This window comes from Lissotriton vulgaris, chromosome 7, assembly GCF_964263255.1.
Source record: "Lissotriton vulgaris chromosome 7, aLisVul1.2, whole genome shotgun sequence".
Lineage (NCBI taxonomy): Eukaryota > Metazoa > Chordata > Amphibia > Caudata > Salamandridae > Lissotriton > Lissotriton vulgaris.
The window spans coordinates 1,328,354,155-1,328,377,298 of record NC_141695.1 but is presented as its reverse complement, the minus strand read 5'-3'; the positions used below and the strand labels follow the sequence as shown (position 1 = coordinate 1,328,377,298).

Below are 23,144 nucleotides of genomic sequence, written 5' to 3'. Positions count from 1 at the left end.
ACTAGTTTGCATATAGCCAGGTTCTGAGCTGGGATGGTGCAGTGAGCTAAAAAACTGTGTTGGATCTAGCCCTGATCTTTTGACTGGGTGAGAGTATTCTGCTTAATTCAGAAACTCTGTCCATCACCACCCCTTGTTGTTAAATATTTTGTCCACCCTAAGCGTGGAATGGTATACTCAGATGTGAGTCCCTTGCTCATTGCACCATCAGGATTAAAGCAAGCCGGGCCGACGACGGCTGAAATGCCAGAAACTGGTCCCCGGTAGCTTGTTTCCTTCCCAGTGTAAGAATTGGCTTGGTAGTTTGGTTTGCCCTGTTCCCATCATGCACTGGGACAGGAACAGACTAATTTGCATATAGCCAGGTTCTGAGCTGGGATGGCGCAGTGAGCTAAAAAACGGTGTTGGATCTAGCCTTGATCTTTTGACTGGGTGAGAGTATTCTGCTTAATTCAGAAACTCTGTCCATCACCACCCCTTGTTGTTAAATATTTTGTCCACCCTAAGCGTGGAAGGGTATACTCAGATGTGAGTCCCTTGCTCATTGCACCATCAGGATTCAAGCAAGCCGGGCCGACGACGGCTGAAATGCCAGAAACCGGTCCCCGGTAGCTTGTTTCCTTCCCAGTGTAAGAATTGGCTTGGTAGTTTGGTTTGCCCTGTTCCCATCATGCACTGGGACAGGAACAGACTAGTTTGCATATAGCCAGGTTCTGAGCTGGGATGGTGCAGTGAGCTAAAAAACTGTGTTGGATCTAGCCCTGATCTTTTGATTGGGTGAGAGTATTCTGCTTAATTCAGAAACTCTGTCCATCACCACCCCTTGTTGTTAAATATAATTCTAATGATGCCACATGACCTTCCATGTCTTAGAAAGGGGTATAACAAGTATTACGTAATGCTCACAAGTGCATGAACTCTTGGGCAATTACATGCTTAGTATAATACTTATCTGATGGCAATGATGTGTGGCCTTTACCCTCTTGTGAGAGGTACGCCACTTCCGGTGTGAACGACGCTTTCCGTATGGAAGTTTGTGCATTGAATGTTTTATTAATCTGCCACTCTGATGCCTATCATGTGAAGGTTTTCAACATTTTACTGTTGTTTAAGTGTCATGTCTTTTTCGGTATCTGATTATTCTACCACCTTAAAACCATGTATTTCTACGCTATGCTGTCATTACCAATTGAAAATGCATTTAACATCTTATGTCAACTTATACGCAGTCCATGTAATACGAGTCTCGGACTCTGTCCGCTATCGAATCGCTAGGTTTACCGTAACCTGGCAACCCAACCAGTCTTTCTACTATGTTCATACGGGTGCAACGCACCACGTGACCGCGTTTCCATGGTACTATTACCAAACCCGGAACCTAACTTCGCCATTGCGATTTGGAGCGGTGATCAGGACGTGATTCACTCCGTGCCTGGTAAGCACTATCCCAACTCTAAGGGCGCCAACCAACGAACCATTGCCGATTAACCTCCCGGGGTGGCTTAGTTTATAACTCCACCTTGCCCTTTCTTTCAGATGCTTCGAGAAAGGTTTCCAACTAGATTACATATTTACACGACTCCCGTTGAACGTGTTTTCTACACGACCTATTGGTGAGTGTTATCCCCTCTAGTGCATCACTATTTTTGGTGCCGAGAGTTTTTATTAGTTCCCTAAATGTCTGCTTTAATTGTATCTGATAGATTTCACAGTATCGTTGGTATATTAGACCACAACTGGCTTCTGAGCAATCATAATCAACGAATGATCTAAATTACGGTGAGTCGTTCATCGCTTGCCTTCAATTTAGTTCTATGACGCCCTTTCTCTGTAATCGTACTTTCTCATTGTCCGTTATCACTCTCACCCGATAGATCCTACCTCACTTTCGGTCTGCTTGACCTGAATGCATCCAACTTTGTCAACTTCGGGTCCTGTATATACCACTTTTGTGGTACGTTTATAAGCCTATGACCTTATGACTTGTATGAACATGCTCTGACATGATTATCACCAGACTCGGTGATTGCACTTTGGTCCTGACCCATCGGGCTCCAGGTGTATTACCACGTCCCAATTAGCAGTCTTCTTCTGTGATCTATGGCCTTGCCCACCCTTGTCGGGTCGGCCCATCCTCAACGGCTCTTGACTTCACGTACTTATTCCTCAATGTGTATTAAGTTGTTGTGACTATGTAGCGCAACTTTAGTCATTGCATAATGTCTATTTGATATTGTCCCAGAATCTATGTCGGGACCATTTTAACCCGTAACCCCTACCGATCCTATCACGGGTCGATGTGCCTCCTGTTTTTGATATATCTAGGGATACCCCTTCCCATGTCTAAATCATATATTTATATACCAAATAGGTTATGGGTCCCAACCTTCCAGTCCTGATAAAGACCCCGCAGCAAGAATAGTACTCCTACCTGCACACATGAGGGTCGAAACGTCGACAACCAGCTGCCCTTGAATATCAACTCCACGCCCTATTGTTTTCATTCATTGAACTTTGTGGAGTATGCTTCTCATTTGAAATGTTTGTTTGAACCTGATGGTCTTGGTCTCTGTACATAATGTGTAACATTGACAAATGAGTCATATTTGTTGATTATACTGTCACTTAAGAATCTTCCTCCTTTCTTTCACTACATCCTCACACGATCACTCACCACCCTCCCTCCTTTTCCCATTTTGGGGCACTGTGAAACCACTAACTTATTGTTCAGATAAACTGTATATCTAATATATACTCCCATTGTGATTAAAACAATGTGGACTAAATTGTTGTTTGGTTGACTTATTTTCATTTTTGTATTTATTGTCCCTATGCAACTGGGACCCTTTCCTCTTACTACTTAGATAGCCCAGGTCCCAGTGACTTTAGCTGGGTATACCCCCCTGTCAATATCCTCCCTGTAAAACAAGACTACAAAAGATGAGGGGAGTGTCCTCCATTCACCCCTTCACGAGTGCATGCACTTTTAGTCTTTGCAAACCCAGGCACTTCCTCCAACCACCTGGATTTTCTACTAGCTGCCAGTAAATCTCATACCAGGTCCCAGTATAGGAGAAAGTGGCTGAAGTTTGGTCAAGCTATAAGATCAGCTAGGCAGAATCCTTTTCTGAATCCAGAGAGGCTGTCCAATGCCAACTGATGTTCCTTTTGCATCTTTTACCAAGTGGCATTTGAACCTTTTGTTCCTTCACCGTTAATGAGTTACGTAAACTGTTTGCTTCATGTGACCTACAGATATTGTCTTGGTAGACAGCTATCCAGGTTATTGCTACTTCTGTGGGGCATATTGGTCAGAAGCAGGTACTGTTTTCCCCAGGACCATGCAGGATGAAGAATGGGTACTTTGTCATTCACAGTGGTGATAATGCAAGGATAGCAGCTTGCATGACCAGCATTATTAGATGGCTATAGAGGGTTCTCACAACCAGTTCATTTGTTTCTCACTAGGCATTTTAACAGCTGAATTTAAAAGACCGACCGTAGGATCTCGTCTAATGGTACCATTGGCAGGGGATTCCCCGTGTAGAGTCTTTTTGTATAAGGCGCAACATTTGAATTTGATCTTGTGCTCAACTAGTAACCGATGAGGTGACCTCATACTGGACATGGTCGTTTCATCTCCTTTTAGCAAAAAGATGAGGTGGGCTGCCTAGTTGTGTGCTCTTTGAGCCTTCCTGTTGTTTACCCTGTGAGGCCTTCGTAACCCCATTACAACAGATGCTGTGGGAGAGGGCCACTGGGATGACAAGGATAACCCTTGTTGTGGCAACCATAACAACAGGGTTCAGCTTATGAGGTGACGAAGTTGGAACACATTATTGATCACATTGTTTAGCATTAGGGTGAATGATAGCTCTGTATCAAATTTGAGGTGCAGGTCACATACCGCGTACATGTTGAAGCTGGCATGAGAGAGAGGTGAACAGAAGAGGACCTGTGCAATTGTAGAAAAGCAGAACCTACAAGATTGCACGTTTCAATTTAGTGAGCTAGAGAAAATTGAAAAACGAGAACAAACCTGTTGCTCACCACCTACATTAGGAAGGTTGCTGCTTTGACGAAAGGCCATTGCAACTTTTGGGAAACCCCCCAAATAATACAGCATAGTCTCTTACCTGGCAGGAGTCTTTTTGGCCCTTCTCATAGCCCGCACATATCATGTCGCTCAGTATTATTGGACTGCTAGGGCTCACAGTTGAATACTTATGGTAAAGGTCATCACAGGTCAGCTGGTCAATAAGTGGAAGCATCACTTGCTGCAGAGTCTTTGGATAGCTGAGAGGCCCTATAGATGTAACACAGGCAATATTTAATTGATAGGTTACTCTAATGAACAGGCACAAATAATCCCACAACCGATTAGGAAAGGGCATGCAGACAAGATGTATTGAAATATTCTGTTTAAGTGGATGTATCTTTTTACTGGTAAGACACACCCGACATGCCCAGCATGCTTGATATGTCTTGCGATATCTACCATAACGTGTGTGATGAAATCTTGTGTCAGCCTTTCATTGGTGGACCCTTTCCTGCAGTTTTTTTAAAACAGAGGCTTCATATTTTATCTTCTTCAACTCTCTCCCTAAGCTTCCAATTTGCATTCTTTATTGGCTTCCAGGCTGCTTTTTAATTTGCATAATAGTTTGCCCTTTACCTGAGCCACCAACCTACCTTTGTCCCAGCCACCTCTAGTTTCTTTTCTTAATTTTACGTTCTTCCTTGGCATCCTGTTTACTTTCTTCTGTAGCCTCCAGTCTGTTTTTTCAGAGACTTCCAATTAGCTTTCTTGCTCTGCCTTTTGTCTGGCCTATTGGTTAGTCACCATTCTTTTCCCTTAAGTTACCTCCACAGCTGACTCTTTTGTTTGCCCGCTACTCTTCGCTCTTCTTTGGTGTCCAGTCTGCTCCCATGCATGGCTTTTAGTCTCCTTTTGTCCTTGACCTCCAGTCATCCCTCTTCCTCTACCTCCAGTCTATTCTCTTCCTCTGCCCTCTAAGCGGCTGTCTTCCTCTAGCCTGCTCTCTTCTGCCTCCAGTCTACTCTTTTCCTCTTCCTCTAACCTGCTCTCTTCTGCCTCCAGTCTATGCTTTTCCTCTCCCTCTAGTCTGCTCTCTTCCTCTGCCTCCAGTCGGCTCACTTCTGCCTCTAGTCTGCTCTCTTCCTATGCCTTTAGTCTGCCCTCTACTTCTGGCTCCAGTCTAGTCTTTTCCTCTGCCTTTAGTCTGCTCTCTTCCTCTGCCTCCAATCTGCTCTCTTCTTCTGCCTCCAGTCTAGTCTTTTCCTCTGCTTCTAGTCTGATCTCTTCCTCTGCCTCCAATCTGCTCTCTTCTTCTGCCTTCAGTCTACTCTTTTCCTCTGCCTCTAGTCTGATCTCTTCCTCTGCCTCCAATCTGCTCTCTTCTTCTGCCTTCAGTCTACTCTTTTCCTCTGCTTATAGTCTGCTCTCTTCCTCTGCTTCCAGTCTGATCTCTTCCTCTGCTTCCAGTCTGCTCTTGTCCTCTGCTTCCAGTCTGCTCTACTGCCTGGCTTCTAATCTCCTCTCTTCCTCTACTTCCAGTCTGCTCTGTTCCTCTGCTGCCAGTCTGCTCTCTTCCTCAGCCTCCAGTCTGCTCTTTTCCTCTGCTTCTAGTCTGCACCCTTGCATGACTTCTAATATGCTCTCTTGCTTTCCTTCTAATTGGCTCTATTGTTTGGCCTTTTACTCTGCTCTTTTGCTTGGACACCTGTTGAGGAGACTATTCTATTGTCTTTACAGTTTTCTTGCTGGCTTGCTCCTTGATCTAATTTGTTTTCTTTTTTTGCCACCTATTCTGCTCAGTTGCTTGCCCTACTATCCCACGTTGCTAGGCATGTTGCTAGGCCCCCTTCTGTTCTGTCCATTGACCAGTCGTCTTGCTTTGTTGCCTCCAGTCGGCTGTTTTTAATTTCTAAGTTGCTGTCTTTCCTTGCCTTGAGTCTGGTCTTTTTGTGCTCAGCGCTATAGTCTTCTCTTGTTAAGCCTCCAACTGCTCTCTTGCTAGACCTTCAGTCGACAGTATTTTCTCTTCTCTGGCCTCCAGTCTGCTGCCTTCCCTAGATTGCCAATTTGGACTCTTAAAAAACTTTCAGTCTACTTTCCTGCATTGCCTCTGGTACTCTACTTTTCATCAACTATGGTCTTCTGTCTTCTTTAAGTTCCACACTGCTCTTGTCCTCTGCCTCCACTCTACTTAGTTGCTTGGTGTACCATCTGCTCTTGAAAGGTTTCTATTCTGTTAATTGATCTCCAGTCTCCTTGCAGCATCTGTCTTCACTCTTCTTTTTGCTCTATCTTCTGTCTTCTTTCTTACTCACCTCTACTCAGCTGTCTTCCCTGGCCTCAGTTCTACACACTTGCTAAACCTTCCGTCGTCTCAGGTGTTATACTTCCAGCATTCATTTTTGTGAGTACTTCAGTCTCCTTGCTTCCCTGACATCTACTCTTTTCTCTTCACTGGTCTCTAGCCTTGTTTCTACCTTCACCTCCAGCAGGGTTACTGGAATTATGTGGCGGGGAGGACCACATATTGTTTCAGGTTTTATGCAGCATACTATGGTACCTTTTGTGATATTATCATCTCCTGATTTTGTCATTTTCACTTATTAGCACTATCTGGGCAAAGGAACCATCTCATTAGAGCCAATCTGATACCCAAATACAGAAATAAGCAAAAAAAGCTGACCAGTCAAACTTTGCGAAATACTTACTACTGTGTAGCACCACAGCTTGCTGTATTTTTAATAACTTTTGACCTGTTTAAGTTACAAACAATTTTGATGTGTACAATCTGCAGATTATGTAGTAGATGATGGATTATGGTGCAAATGCAGCAAATCCAAAAATATAAAGAAAATGCTGTTACAGTAAAATCACTTAGTTCCAATGAGGCTGGTTCCGGTCTGCCATCGTGCCTGGCTTCGCCTTGGTTAACATGCTTGGCTTCCAGACTTCTGTCTTCCCCCACTTCCAGCCAGTTCTCTTTCCACTTTCTGCCTTCCCCTTTTCCCACTGCCATCCTCCTCTCTTTACCCAGTTTCAGGATACTTTCTTTCCTCACATCCATCCTGCTCTTTCTAGTCCACTAATCTATCTCCTCCTAAGCATCTAGTCTACACTTGCTCACTTGTTCTCTTAGTCTTTTGTCTCACATTCTTGCCCTTCCCAAAAGGCTCCATGTTGTTTATTAGGGGAAGGTGGCAATGAATAAACAGACCGTTCTTGCCTTTATAAATACAAGGGGACAGTTATGTGGCACTACCAAGTGCAAGTGGTAACTCATGCAAACTGAATACCTCTGTATGCTCTGGTATAGCAGAAACTAATGAACACTTCCATTGCACTGTCCACATATTCTTTCATCCTTAGTTACACAGTAAAAAGGTTTAAACACATACCGCCTCATGTACGAAACACGGGCTGTACAATACTGGTCACCAATTGCGACCATCATTTTTACAACCGGTGTTAAATTTTGTGAACCGACCTATGTGCTAATAAAAGTTCACCGACTCCTGAAAGTGGGGATTGTACATAGTAAAAACCTATTTTAGGTCGCAAAAACACATATATTTTTCTATTTACAGTGTTTGTGACCACAAAATAGGTGTGTGCATCATACCCATAATCTTTTGTGTCTTGAACATTTAAAAACATAAACATAATCTATTTTTTCAATTTTTAAATTGTACACGTGGCCAAACATCTATTTGACACAAACTAAGGGAATTGCATAAAATCAGTTGTTGTTCAGCCGCTTTAGACACTCTGTTATAATGCACATCATTATAGCAGGATTTAATAACCATTCACAAAGTTAATAGGTCTGTCCTTTTTTATTATGAACTAGCAGCCCGTCCCGATCTTGTCCGGGAGCAATCAAGCTGCCCGGACCCCCGCCCGCCTCAAGATTGTACAGCAGCCCGGCCCCCGCCCTCCCTGACATTGTGAAGCCGCACGGGCCCCTGCCGCCCCGTCCCCCGCGAGCAATCAGGCTTCCCGGACCCCCGCCTGCCCCAACATTGTGCAGGAACTCGACCCCCCGCCCACCCTGACATTGTCAAGCAGCTCGGGCCCCCGCCTGCCCCCGGAGCCTTACCTCAGCCGCCGCTCCTCCCCCGCGCTCCTCATTTCACCGTTCCACCGCTCCTCCCGCCTGTCCGCCGGTCCTCACCGCCATTCCGCCGTTCGTCACTGCTCCTCCCCTGCGCCATGTCCGCCGCTCCTCTTCCGCTCCTGCACGCCGCTCCTCCCCGCGCTCCTGATGTCACCACGCAGGTCGCGGCCGGCGCTACTTGCAAGGGACTACTATTTTTTTATCGTCAATTTTTTAAATAACGTATATTTTTTTATTTATATAGCCTATGTCCATCTGCACACCCTGACGATTACAATGATGTATAGGGTGTGTGGATTGGCGCTGTGGTTCCCGAGTTTACCCACCTCGAAGGTGCAAAGTTCTTCCTTTATTATAGTAGTATAGATAACACACACTTGTCTCTCACACACATGGCACATGCACTATTTTCTACACAGATACACAACACTGTCAAGCCAGCAGTCTTCTTATGCCGCGCACAAGAAAATGTGGTGGTGGCAGTCGTGGTAGTACTGGTGATGGAGGCGGTGATAGTAATACTACTGGTGCTGAAAGATAGAGATAATTGTTGTGTTTTACTGTATGCCGCAAGGTGACCAGTCCTTGCAGCGTGCGTATGCCCAAGGCTCTATGACGAATACACATTCTGAAGTAAAATCTTGGGAATGGGCAGCGGTTGAGGAGACAGTTGATGCTGACGTCTGTAGCAGACAACAAGCTCCGTGAGTCATTACAATATTGGCTACGATCTTCTTCACCCTGATATAACCCAGGATTGACAATTTTACCTTCTGCTTCGTCCAATTCCTGCTGTAAGAGGCGTTGTGCCACTTTGCTTCCTGCTGCCGGGGGATGATTGCGGTGAAGCCTGCAGCTGCCTTGCCCGCTGTTCCATACTGCTGCTGTGCATCTGTTCCAGCCACAATTCCTGCTGCTGGAGGGTGTTAAGCCACTCCACTTTCCACTGCCACAACGTCGATGGCGGTGAGACTCTGTGCGGTTTTCCCTGCTTATCCGTGCTTCAGCGGGGCTCCTTTCTGCTGCGCTTGGCTTCCCTTTGGTTGGCTTTTGGATGACGAGACCAGGGAGAATGGTACCCTTGAAGGTGCTCTGGGTGGTTCTTTGAGTGAAATGGGGGTTCAGAGCGGAACTTTGGTGCAGAGTGAGGACTTGGATGATGGTGTAATTGATGAAACCCATGGATGAAGTATTGGATAATCTAGTTGCACATAGGAAGAAAGATATTTAAAGCATGGATGATGAGACTGTTGAAGAGGACCATTCTCATCACAATAACTCACAAAAGGAGAAAGGAACCAGGAGGGAACACCATGTGATGTTAAAATACCCACCAAGTTGCGGGACTTTGTGTGTGAACCAAGCAATCCCCTTTCCATATTGACCTTTTAAAAATATTCAACAGTTCTTTCCAAGGCCATTTAATGGAGGTAGTTGTCTTTTTTGTTAACACAGTAATCACTGTGTTTTAATCTATACTTCCAATTGTTTGGGCTGAAAGCAATGAAGATTTGATTTCATTTGATTAGACAAACCAGGATCACTCTCTTCAACCCATAAGCTCAATCAATTTTTCTATATGAATAACGCTGAAACGTTAGATTGTAGACCCATATCTATTGACTAAATGATAATATTCCCTGGACCAGCCTGTCATAGCCAACTGCCAAACTTCTCACCTACCAACAGACCAAAGATGATGAATGTCTTAGCGCACCATCAATACCCTTGTGAATGCCTTTTCTATGGATTGGGTTCAGAAATGGTCATTCATGACAACACCACAGTTAAGCTGACCGGTACAGCTTTTGTACCCTAGGCAATCACTATGGGTGTCACACAGCCATGGCCAACACAGTGGCCGTGTCCGCTACATGACAACTTCTACAATGCTACTCATATATTTACTTTACATAGCTGCAAGCATTTTTCACTGTTTAGTGCCAGACCGATAGGACCTTTTTGGAAATGGGACCAATTCTTTAAAGTGAAACAGCCTCTAATGAGGTATACCCGCCACTTTCTTGTTCTCTCCATATTCTCTTTCCTCTTTACTATTGTGACCATCAAGTAGTACATGGACAGCATTCCGACACAGGATTAACCTCTCTGACTATGACACTGAATTATCAACCCCTGCTCCCAGCTGTGCCTGTAAGGATTCAGTTACCAGGTTTTTAGGGCCCCTTGTCTAACACGGTCACAACCCAGGGGATGAGATCTCATCACCCTGAGCAGGTCGTGATCGGCCAACATCACACATCAGCAGGCCCAGCCCTTTAAGTTGGTTGGAGGGGAAAACCATGCTGCCTCCTCGACCAGGCAAGACCCCACACCTGACAGCAGACTATAAAGTTATCCACTGCATCACTCATGGTTAGAGAGTTTTACCACATTAGCACAGCTTAGGGCTTTGTGTTTCTGACTGATTCAGTCTCAAATCCAGAGTAAGTGAGCCATACAACTACTGAGGTAGCACCAGCCCTTTATCTTTCCTGACCCACGGGTCCCTTTTTTCCGGCTCTTGGCAGGGACTTCCATACATTACCAGTACTCTGGTCTACATTTGTGGAGAATACTTTAATATACAATAGGCCATAAAAATCCTATTTTTCATAAATACAGCAATTTGCTGCGGAGTTGTTCCCCCTCTATGTGGCGTTTTGTGTCACCTGAAACTTTGATTGCTTTAAGAACTATGGAGATTAATTGAATATGTCTCCCATTTGCATCTCTGTACACCTCTGCCTGAGTGGCTTGAGTTGAGGCCCACACCTGATTATTGGGGGTAAGCTAACATTTGAAAGTGTATATACACGTTTTTTGGTCCGTTAAGATGTCTGCTATCCTTTTCAGTTTCTTGAATGTTATCCAATATATTTACAGTTAGAGGCAACTGAAGATATCTCTGTTGGATCTTTTCTTTATCATTCTTCTATTGCATGAGACCCTTCCTTTCAATTATTAGCAGAACAACAATGACATATGGCTCTGATAAATGCTGCACACCTTTTTAATAAGGTATTAATTAGGCAGAAACATGTTGACCACTGACCGATGTTAGTGTTATATCCTGACTCCAATATTATGCGTGCCCTGCCTGTAGAATCTTACAGTGATGGCAAACCTTGGAATGTTGTGAGTCAAATGAGTCACAGTTGGCTGGGATGAGCAGAATGCTGGCTGCTCCTGGTGGGGTCTTGTTGAGATCTTGTAACTATCATGAATAAAATCTCTCTGATCTACATCAACCTGCATGGACCTGATCACTACAGTTTTTGGCGACGATCTTCAAAAGAACCTGCATCTATCACCTCTTCAAACTTCAAGCAACTCCAACAACAGACTGTACAGTAACTCATGCTAAGCATCTACCTTCAACTGGCATCCTTGACCCCACCAGTGACCTCCCAACGGTTACCCACAGCAGCCTGCCAGTTGTTCCTATTTGTCTGGGGAAGTGCTACTTCATGGGCTGCAATTAAAGTTATGGGTTTGTACTCCCCATCTTCTCCACACGTCTCTTCTGTGGCTTCTGTGAGGGTAAGACAGTCATTCAACAACGCATGTCTTCAGTGCCACACATCGTTGTCTACACTGTCTGGTAAAGAAGTTTGCAGTTTCATGTGTGTGCTAGCCAACCATTGATGGAGACTGCTATTCCTACTTAAAGTGTCCTGCACTGTTCTACAACTCTGCTTTTTATATACTGCTGCACCTTTTTCAACTGACCTGGGTGTTTCATGTTCCTTACATATATGGATGTTCAAAAAAAAAAGCGATACACAGTTTGCTTCAATGTTTAACAGCCTTCAGAAAGGTCATTGAGTGAATTGAAGCTGACCTACTGTTCCAGCAGTCATTAGGAGAGTACTGGCATCTCTACTTGAGCAAATACCAGCAGCTACTGCCAGGGCGTGAATCTTCTCTTACAGAAACTGGCATCTTCCATGGGAATGTAGACTTTATTAATCACCAGTATCACATGAGCAGCAGCGTTCAATTGGATTGCACTGGCCCCAAATATGATACCGGCATCTGCAGAGTTCTACAGAGAGAGCGAGTACAAAGTAGGCTATATATTGTAAGCTGGCACTTTATCCTTGCCTTCACATTTGAGGATAATAGGATAATTTTTATTATGTCAAACAGAGTCTTCTCAGCCAGGGGGAGTCTTTATCTTTCATTTGGTGATCATTGGTGGTTTGCCGTTATCTAATGCAGCGTTTAAATAGGCACCACGAGCAGCGACATTCAAATCAGCACCTCGAGTCCAGAACAAGCACCAGTAGGCGCACCCTACCTGACCTTCTAGTGTCCAGTGCCGCGTAAAGTTCTTGTGCCATTGACCCCTAGGTTCACGAGATGCCTCACAGTGTTGGCCTGTCCAGCAAAATTAAGGAGCACACACCTGCCGTGAGCCACCCGACGCCTTTCTCCCTTGCATGCCGCCCTCTTGAAATCACATCTTCTCACGATACTGTCATTGGGAGCTTTTACGGGTGCCGGAAGCCTCTCATGTCTTTCATCAATCACATGGAGCCGTGTTTTGCAAGGAATTGGTGAGGTTATCTAGAAAAACTTTATTTAATCCTGCCAACCACTCCACGTTGACTCAGTGAGATTGTTTTGGGAGTCTTTAATTAATCCAGCCCACCGTTCTAAGTCCAAGCAAAACATAATACTCAGTTGTTCAATTGCATGTGGAAATCATTCACCTTTATCTTCCATCTGCAGCATTATTAACTTCCTGACAGTCTCTACTGTGTCTATGTATGGGATTTATTTGGTCTGGACACTTGAGGATTTATTCACCTCTGTCTGTGTTACCATGGTGATGGGCACACCAAATACTTCTACTAAATTTACAGTGCTGTTTACTTGCATTCAAATGTTTGTTATCTACAGTTTTTGTTGTTGCTGTGTGATTTCTCATAGTAACGCATGTCTGTTGGGAGTGAAGTTCTTTTTCCATCACATGCAATGTTTTCTCTTTATACAGCTGAGTTTTCACATTGCCATTCCTCCTCCCACTTCTTCGCAAAGTCCTCTTACATAGTGATAACATATTGCACCAATCTTTGTTGCATGTTTTAACACTGTATTGTGTCACATTAGTACAGTGACACGTTAGGCATGCTAACATTCTCGTCCCTTATGCTAGTGTGTCTTTTGCCTTCTGAAGCTCGTGTGAGTAGTCGCTTACCGGCGTTGATCACTGTTCTGCCTTCAACACAATTGTCCATGGACCCTAGGCATACGCCAAGTTGGTAAACGCCGTCAAGCGTTCATTACAGTATTCTGTTTATTTATTATTAATTATTTATTCTTCTTACAGGGTATGTTTGCAGCGGTTTTAATCTGTTCTGCATCCATGCAAGAGTTACAGTCCTGTTGCATTTATGTCTTTCTCTACAACCTAGAGACTGCTTACGGGTTCTTACCCACACATGTCTAGTTGCTGGATTCATACCCTTACACTTTTTCACATACTCACAATTTTTAGTCTTTCTATGCGAGGGTGTCAGTCCCTTTCCATCTGTTACGCATCTCCATCCCAAGAGGTTTGCCATGGGTTCCCACCCATGCATTCGAGTTTACATATTTAGCTTACGTTTTTACCCTTTTTGAGTGCATTTCATGCTTTCATTGCTTACAGCAGTCTAGAAGACTAGAGACCTGAAATAAATTCTAGATGGGGCAGCAAGAGCAAGTAGAGGGAGAAGAACACAGGCTCCTCAGAGCCTTGTCCGAGATATAACTAATAGATTCTGATATTCCTATCATTCTCCTTAGTTATAACAATGGGAATCAACCAAGAAGGAAGAGGACAGCAGCCTTGTAAAAACATGTTTCCCGATAGCCCCCTTAGAAGCCACAATGAAGATTAAACTGGCTTGCATTATGTTTAAAACAATACACCTTTTACAGCCCTCAAGATATCTGTTGTCCATAAGAACCCTAGAGTCAGAGCCGTTTTAAGGCATGGGCAAAGTGGGCAATTGCCCAGGGGCCCCCACCTTCCACTGTGGCCCTGTGATGGTCTATATCTTATTTCTATTTCTCTATCTCACCCATTGACATATAATTCAATACTGTTTGACATCAAAGTGCTTGAATTACTTCAAAATGTGTAATTAAATTCAAAGTTGTTCTGAACAGGGTCCCCAAAAATATTTATTGCTGGGCGCCCCCAAAATCCTTAAGATGACGCTGTAAGAAATGTCAGCATAACTTAAGACTGGAAACCAAAAAAAGTCAAGAACTTGTAAAGCAACACACTAATCCTTCTATATAGCAGCCTCTGCCTTGTGGCAGCCCCTTCCAGTCAAAAACAGGACACAACAGTCCTGTAATATTATTCTGAAAAAGCTGAAAACCCATATGCTCTATCTATCTTATCTCATTTAAACCTTGTTTCACCTTCCCTCCTCATTCCATGTAGTATCTGACCCTTGTTTTTCAAATCTCACTTCCGGTAATGCTCCTTTTATGTTCTTTCTTCCTTATTTACCCTTTACTATCACTGACAATTCATCATGCTGCAACATCAAGGCACTATTTCTCGCCCTCTATTGCTCCTTCTCAAACCAATTTCCCACTCTCAATTGACTACCAACCGTAACTTCCTCTTCTAGCAATTTTCAAACTCTTAACTCACAGTTCTGCATATGTCCTCTTTTCTAGGCCTTTCAAATAAAATGTTGACTGTAATTTTGTGTTTGTTGCACTACTAAAATGAGATTAACTCCTACGTATATTTGCTGCTCATTACATTGTTCCTTGTAAGGGAGGTTTGCATCATATTACCCTTTTGTTGACAATGTCAAACAATCACCCCACTCAGAGATCAGCACTTAATGCATCTTTTATTTGATCATCATGCCATTCGCATTTGCAAATCAGTCAGGATCCAGCTCCCCATGGGGACAGTTTAGCCCTAAGTGTTTTGGGTATGCTCAGATTTGGATCCTGGGCTTACTGTGTCACTGGAGCCAAGCCATACCTGGCTGAAGAGCCCTAATTAGGGCAAAACCAGCCTTATGTTTTTTGTGTTCCGGTTAAGGTAGGGCCCGGCCTGGCAGTTCCGGCTGGACTGTTCTCATGAGGAGCTGGGCCAAGCCTAAATTGTCTATGGCTGGATCGAAAACTGAGGTGATATAGTAGTAAAAAAAACAATGGATTGGGATGCGGCCCAAGTGATTGCCAGTGGTTCAGATTAATTTAAGCATTCCATCTATCACCTTGTTGTTTTTGCATTTGCCGCCCTAAGTGTGCCGGGTTGTCCCAGGCTCACTGCACCCATGGAACCAAGTTATACCTGGCTGAAGAGCCCTAACTAAGGTGAAACCAGTCCTAGGTTGCTTGTGTTCCATTTCAGGGAGGACCTGTCCTGGCAGTTTGCTCTGGACTGTTCCCATGAGGAGTAGGGTCAAGAATGTGGCTGAGATTCATTCAAACATTCTATCCATCACCTTATTTTTGATCAAATAGTGGGCAGAAGCGGGGAAACCGATGTGTCTGAGAAAATGGATTCGATACTGTCCTGGCTGCCAGCTGAATGGTTGCTGATGTACATGCGGGAAGGTGGTACTGCCACCACATTTTTATTTTGTTTAGTGGGGATATTTATTTAGCAGAAGAGGAAATGAGGTACAGAAAATATATTCCCTCCAGTACATGCAAAGCCTAAAAGGCATCTGATTTCTGAAGCACCAAATAAATGTATCTTTATTGTGACACAATTTTACATGGAACAGGGAATAGAAGAGTGTAAATATTTACAGGGTGCAGAAACATATGATATAATGATCCATTAGACTGATTGTAGCAGCTGATAATAATTCATAGAGTTTTAGCTCCTCCTTGCTTTTGTGCAAGGTGGAGCTTGTGCAGAGGGAATGAGAAGGTGCCTTCAGATCTGTTAATGTGGTGGTACATAGTGGGTACTTGACCTACTGTTAGACATAGTGGTGAGAGGAAGCGGTCAGACACAAACCCTGACCTTGGGAAAGGTGTGGAGTGTGGACCGATCAGTATCCCTACACTTGGGCAGGTGGAGGCTAGTAAAAAAAAAGCTATTTACCACTCTAAAGAAAGGCAGTAGAAAATTACTAATCCTGTATGGCATTTAGGGAAGGCCATGGAGGTGTTCAAAAGTAAAACCTCTACTCTTGAGAAAGGTGGCTATTTATTTAATGGGGCGGAGTCATGTATGACTCCATGCTGCTCGGCTGGACAGAGTTTAATTTCTTTACATATCACAGTCCTCAGGGTGTTTGTGTAGACTCCAATGATCCATGCCAGGTAAGGAGGGGTGCAGTGAAGGCATTTTTTCTTTTTATTGATCTTCATATTGTATGAGAGTTTGAGAAGAGATCTGGGGAAGGGAAGCAGGTCTTAGCTCACAAGAATAATGCAACATTGGCTTCCCTCCTGAGCTGCTTCTTTTCTTATTGCTGGTATTCTAGAAATGTTTTCTTGCAGGGAAAAAACAAGGTATGAGTAAGTGAGTGAGTTTGTGTGTAACTGTATGGGTAAGTGGTGGTTTGATTGACTGTATGGGTGAGTGAATAGGTGTATGAGTAGCTCTATGGGTGACTGGCTCAATGTGTGAGTGGCTGTATGGGTATATGAGTGGATATGTCAGTGGCTGTATTAGTGAGTGAGTGGGTGTATGAGTGGCATCTCTGTGAGTGAGTGTGTGGATGTGTGTGATCTATGAATCAGTGAGTGGCTGTGTAAGTTCTGGTATGAGTGTGTGAATTGTGTGAGAATGGTAGTGTGGGGGGTCAGGGTATTCCTACCCTGCCCCCTTTTCTTTACTTCAACTTTTTTTGTGGGACTCAGCATCAAGCTGAGTCCCAACATGGCTGCCAACACTTCCTGGTTGAAGTGTTGGTAGCCAATCACATTTTAGTAGGATTTGGGAGTCCACTGCAAGGACTTATGTCCTTAGATATCTATAATTTTTAGTTAAATATCTCAAAAACTACTGAACAGATTTATACCAAATTACAAAAAGCACACCTTCTGGACCAACATCTAGCTTTCTGTCAAATTTGATGTAATTCCATTCAGTGGTTTGGGCTGTAGTCGTGTTCAAATAATGAACAATTCCCGTAGGCATAACATGGGGAAAACGTGTTTTGGGACCACCCCTTTTTGTCGGCCCCTGCTTGACAGATCACCCCAAAACTTTTAACACAGCAGCAGAACCAAAAAGGGGACATTTTTGAGAATTTTGTGAAGTTTCGTAAAGCGGCATCAAAGTTATTGTCATAACAAAAAACTCTTTTCCTGTGAAATCTTTGGTCCTAACTATAACTACCTACTGGCGACCACCAGTATGTAATATATATAATATACATTACCTACTGGCGGTTGCAAGTAGGTAGTTATAGTTAGGACCTATTATCCATAGGAAAACCGCAACATTCTATCGGCAATAACTTTGGCGTCGATTGATGAATCTTTTTGAAATTTTTTGAACTTTTGGCCAGCGCAGTTTAGCTCATTCCCTGAAGGTTTGGGGGTGATTGGTTAAGCGGGGGCTGAGAAAAAAGGGGGATACCCAAAACTTGTTTTCCCCTTGCAATTTCCCATAGGATCTTTAGCCACGGCTACAGCCCGAACGGCTGAACGGAATTACACCAAATTTGGCAGAGAGGTAGTCCTCAGTTCCAAATTGTGCCTTTTGCTTATATGGTGACAATCGGTGGATCCGCGGATTGTGCGAGGATTGGTAGCATAAGTGCACCGTCCTGATCATGCGCTCAATGCTAATTGGCTGTCAAGCGGTTGTAAACATTCAAAACCAGGAACTGTTAGCAGCCATTTTGTGCCTCGGTAGAAGAGAGGCTGAGGAAGTCAGTGGAATATGTGTTTAAAATGGAGAAAGGGGGCAGGGTAGACATATTTTTACCCTCTAGACCTGCCTATTGGGTTCTAGAAGGACCCAAAGGGCCCACGTTTTTTTTTAAACGGGATGCGTGTAGGGTGCGTGGATTGTGCCATAAAATAAATAAAATGAAAAGGAGTTTTTTTTAAATAACTCGTCTCCGGAGGGCTAAATTCCAGGGGCAAAATTATAAAATTTTATGTGGGGCCCAGAGGGGCCCAACCAGCCTCGGGGATAGTCAGCGCCAGTGGCTAAAAAGAAAAAAAATGGTGGGGGAGGGGTCAAAGGTCCTGAAAGCCACGGGGACCATCGCCCATTGGGGTTTATGTATTGTGGGAGGGGGACTACGTGGCTCCCCTCCTGGAGCACGCAAGGGCCTTTTTACACCCCGGGGCTTAAAAAAAAGTATGGCTAGGGAGGGGGGGGGGGCTGTAAGGTCTCCAAAGCCCCGGGGACCACCACTCCCTGGGGCTTAATGTATTGGGGGAGGGCCGGTTCCTGCAGTGATCCGCCCTCCCATAGCAAGGAAATCTGTTCTATCTTTCAAAATCAAAATCAGATTGCTTTTCCACATGGGGAGTTGTATGTTAGTAGCTCGTGATGTGGAAAAGTAATGCAGAGTCCCAAACGCGTAGAAGTTGTGTATCCAGCGCATGCACACCAGGCGACCCCACTGAGGGCTGCGCTGGGTGCACGACTCATAATTTTACCGTAAAAAAATAGCCCCTATCAGTAATTTCTAATATCTCCAGGGACCCTATCCCCCGCTTCTTATAAAAAATGTTGGGGACCGTGAGAGGAGCTACAATGCCCCCACGGTCCCGCCAGCTTCCCTCGTTCTTCGGGAGTCGGCAGTACTTTCCCCCAAGGAGAGATGCTAACTTGTATGTGGAAATGCAATCTGCGTTTCATTTTGAAAGTGAGAACAGATTTCTCTGCTCTGTCTTTCAAAATGCAAACTAAGTTTGCTATGGGAGGACGGGAGCCGTGAGACTCCCGCCCTCTCAAAGCAAACAGCAGTGTCCCAGATGTAGGTACCCCGGAACAATGCATGAGCTGGCCGTCGGGCGTTGCGTTCTCCAGGCCTCTCGAGGGCTCTATGCATAGGGTCACACAGTCTGTCTATCACAATACACAAATTTCTGGGGGTGGCGGTTCCCAGGGCTTGAGGGAGGTCGTTGGGGCCCACACACTTCTAATTTTGTAAGGGGGCCTTGGACGTGAAAGTGGTGCAAGGGGCTTGTAAATCTGGTACACAGTTTTTTGTTTTACTTTGCTTTCCTTTTTGGTCTTGTAGAGGATCCAGGGTTAATATAACGGTTTTTGTACAGCCAGTCCCTTTCAACTCTACCCCCAAACGGCTTTCTGCCTGTTACCATAGTAACAGTTCATGGAACACTTAAATGAGCACAGAGGTTAGAAGTTCACCACACTATGTTGGTAATGGAAAAAAGTTACTGTGCTGGAGTTTGTAAACTTTTCCATAGGAACCGTTAGTCGTAGGTATAGACTCTGGAAAAGATCTGGTAAAGAGTTAGACTCAGAATTAAACTTCAAATTATAAATATCATTTCTATTGGGGACCACTTTCTCCCCCTCCTAAAAAAAGACGTATACACTTTTTTAAAATTAACTTTTATTAAAACAATAAATAACTGGAAACGTAACTTAAAGATAACAATACAATAAATAACAAGAAACATAACTTTAACAAAACAATATAATAAACAAAATGTGATATGGAGTCCAATAGAAGTAAGGTAGGTAATCTGAAAAACAAAAAAGAAAATTAGTGTTTAAAATTAGATTGATGTGACTAAATGATGTCAAACATTACAAGTCAAATTAACAGTTGAAGATATTTCCTTCTTTTAACGTGTGCAGTGTGCTTGATACAATTCACTTTTCTTATAGGCTTGCGTTCAAGCGGTGTCTGTATGGAAGAGCCTACTGTATCAGATTTACATTACAGATCAACAGGTCTTTAAAATGATTCAGATATGAGACAGAATTAGTGTGAGATCAAGTCATTATGCAGGACAATGTTGTTTAGGGCTTATTTAAAAGACTCTTGTGCTAGTTTTGTGTTACTTTTCTCATGTTGAAAGTGACGCAAAAGTGGCGCAAGGGGCTTGTAAATAAGGTCTTCCATTTCTAATGCATTTAATCGGAGGCATTGTATATCTAGGTTGCTCTGCTTACCTTGTGTAAACACTGTGGCCAACAGAGTTCACAACTTGAACTCAGCTTTGGTTGGTCACGGCAGAGTGGACAGCAGCGTCCATAACTTTAAAAGACAAAGAGAAATGATGTGAGAGGGAGAGAGAGAAAGAGAGAGAAAACAACATTAAAACTGTGAGAGAGTAAAAGTTCTAGATGGAGCAGGTAATAGTAGAGAAAATACTTGTAGCGCACCTTTTGTTTTGGTTGTGTGTCCAAGTATGTACTGGTTCATAGTGCACCCTCCAGTTTAGTGATCTGAAATATAGTATATAGAGTTAGTCATAGTATAGTACATACAAAAGTGGCGAAAGGGGCTTGTAGATTTGCCTCTCAGACTGTTGTAATCTATCTATTATCACTGCTCGGAGGTAATTGTACATTCCTATGCAGTGAAGCTGCTGCACAATACCCACTCTCTCCTTTCACAGATGACTTGTCGTCGTTATGGAAAGAAGCTTTTTTGCTCACCTTGTGCCATTGGCGTGATTCAAAGAGGGTGCACCACGTGTCATAGCAGACTACTCAAACGTTGTTACGGTGGCCACTCATCATCGCAGAATCATTGAATGTTGAGTTTTAGAGGTGTTGGGTGGGGGGACGCCAATTTGTGAAACACAATCTGTAAGATAAAATGGAAGTTAGCATTGTGTGTAATTTTTTTTAACAAAGGAGAGAGGAAGTGAGAGAGTGACTGCAAAGAATATTTGCAGCTCAACTTTCTGTCACCAGTGTGTTTTTCACAGCATGCTGGGACATAATGCACCCTGAAGCTCTACATCTAAAAGATAGTAAAGGGGGCGTGGCTTAGGCGCTGATGTGAACGGACGTGCCCTTAGTGAGCTCCGTCGCCCACTGACTTAATAAGCCATTAAAGCGGAGTTTTTCGGGGGCTGCAAGGGGGGTTCCTACCTGCTGTGGGACCCTCGTTGTCGAGGCGGCCGCAGGGAGAGCTATAGTGGTGCCGAAGACCCGGCCGGGAGTATAACGGGGCCCGGAGCTGTTGCAGCGAGGGACACGAGCCCGCCATCTTGCCTCTTCGACTGGTGAGGACAGTCCCGGCGATAGCTCCTTCAGAGACACGCGTCGATTCCCGGTACTGTCCCTGGCTGTGTGGCGATACCTCCGGTGGCGATATATGGCGATTGCCCCGCGCTGAGGACTTCTGGAGGCCGGGAGGTGTTCCGGAGGCCCCGACGAGCCATCCCACTGACAGAGGCGTTGCGGGAGCCGGCTAGTAGCCCGGGGACAGGCCGCGGCTTCATCAAAGAGCTGTCTGTGGACCTCCCACCCCCCTGGTCTTCGAGGGGGTATCACCGGAGGGAAATCCTATCTTCATCAGCGCCTCCCCACGCATCGGGGGCACTGTTTAGGCGCCCGGGTAGGCCTAAGCCTAGGTCGCCGGACAGAGTCGGCCTGCTGGGCTGGGACTGCTGGTGAGGCCGCCAGAGAAGCTTGGCCAGCGTCGGAGCCGGCGTTAGGAACTGCAGCGACCCGGAGGGGGCCCCGGAACCCCCGGCGAGGTGAGCCCCGGGAGGAGAGGTTTAGAGAGGCTGGCGGGGTGCGTCAGGGGAGGCTGCGGCTTCACCCGAGGCGCTGGGCCGCACTGGGCCAGAACGAGGCCTGAAGCGCCCCGGAGGCGCCCCAGTGGCTGAGACGCCCCAACGACCGGGCTCCTGGGCCCCCAGCGAAGAGAGCAGCCGGAGCGGGCACAGGGGAGAGGCCGCGAGTGCGCTGGGGAGAGGCCATTCCCCATTGACTCCCCACGCACCAAAGGAGCAGTGGAGACGTCCGACGTGGGCCCATGTGCAGAGGGTCCATTGCTGATGACCTATCAGCCGCTAGGCCCACCGCAGTGCAGCCTTTCACGGCGCGGCCCACCCCCATCCCGGTCATTGGCTGAGCCTCTATTGCTGCCTCCTGCCCTGGTTGAAGAGCAGATCTACAGAGCCGGCAGGGCCCAGTGGAGACGGCGGAGGACGACGCGGAGGTCAGTGCCGACGGAGTGTGAACCGGGCAGGGCTGGACACCTGGGGAATTGCTGAGGCTATCGGAGGCGCATGAGTACCCTTATCCTGCATGCTGGCGCCAGTGGGGACCCGCACTCATCCTAGGGAGTAAAGAGCAGGGACTTGGGACTGGTGCTGAGAAAGAAGGGGCGGCCCCCCATCCTTGAGCAGAGCTGGGACCCCTTGCACGAGTGGTGGACTGCGGTGAGGTACCCCTTTGGTGCCCTGGATCTGTGGGCAGCCTGGAGCGGCTTAGTGAGCAAAGGAAAGCATAGAGAGACCTGGGGGCCTCTGCAATCCCTGTCCGTGAGATCCGGGTGCAGACGCCCTAGAGGAACCCCGGGATAGACCGGCACCTGCCTCGGAAACGTGAGTGCTTGGATACTGCGTTCTAGACCAAAGATGACTTGGGGCAGAGGGGGCAAGATGGACCATGCAGCGGTACCGAAGGATACCTCAGTGGTCGCCATGTGGGGTAAGGCGGGAGCAACAGGGTCGGCCGAGGACCCGCCGCGCCCTGTGACTGACTCCCCCCCGGTGACACAGGCCTTTATGTCCTCTTTTATGGCGGATCTCAAATCTGAAATCGGGTCCCTGAGAACAGAAGTACGCTCATGCGTGAAGGAACTGCGTAAGGAGGTGACCGAGCTGGGGGACAGGGTCGATGGTCTTGAGAAAGTGGTGGACACCCGAACTGAAGATCTTGAACAGCTGTGGCAGAGAGTGGCGGCCCTAGAAGAGCAAAACATAGAGCTCCAGATCAAGCAGGAAGACCTCGAAAACAGGGGCCGGCGCAACAACCTCCGCATTCGGGGCGTGCCACTCGAGGAGGAAGGGATGGATATCATGACCTACGTGGCG

At 45.6% G+C, this 23,144-nt stretch overlaps 1 protein-coding gene across 1 annotated transcript in view; it reads right to left on the bottom strand.

Moving 5' to 3' along the window:
- The window catches only part of LOC147703612 (serine protease 33-like), a 361,144-nt gene that overhangs the window by 18,815 nt on the left and 319,185 nt on the right, over positions 1-23,144 (bottom strand). Inside the window, exon 5 of the mRNA XM_086931947.1 lies at positions 4,137-4,306. Coding sequence (XP_086788073.1) covers positions 4,137-4,306 — 170 coding nt within the window. The remainder of the gene's footprint in view (positions 1-4,136; positions 4,307-23,144) is intronic.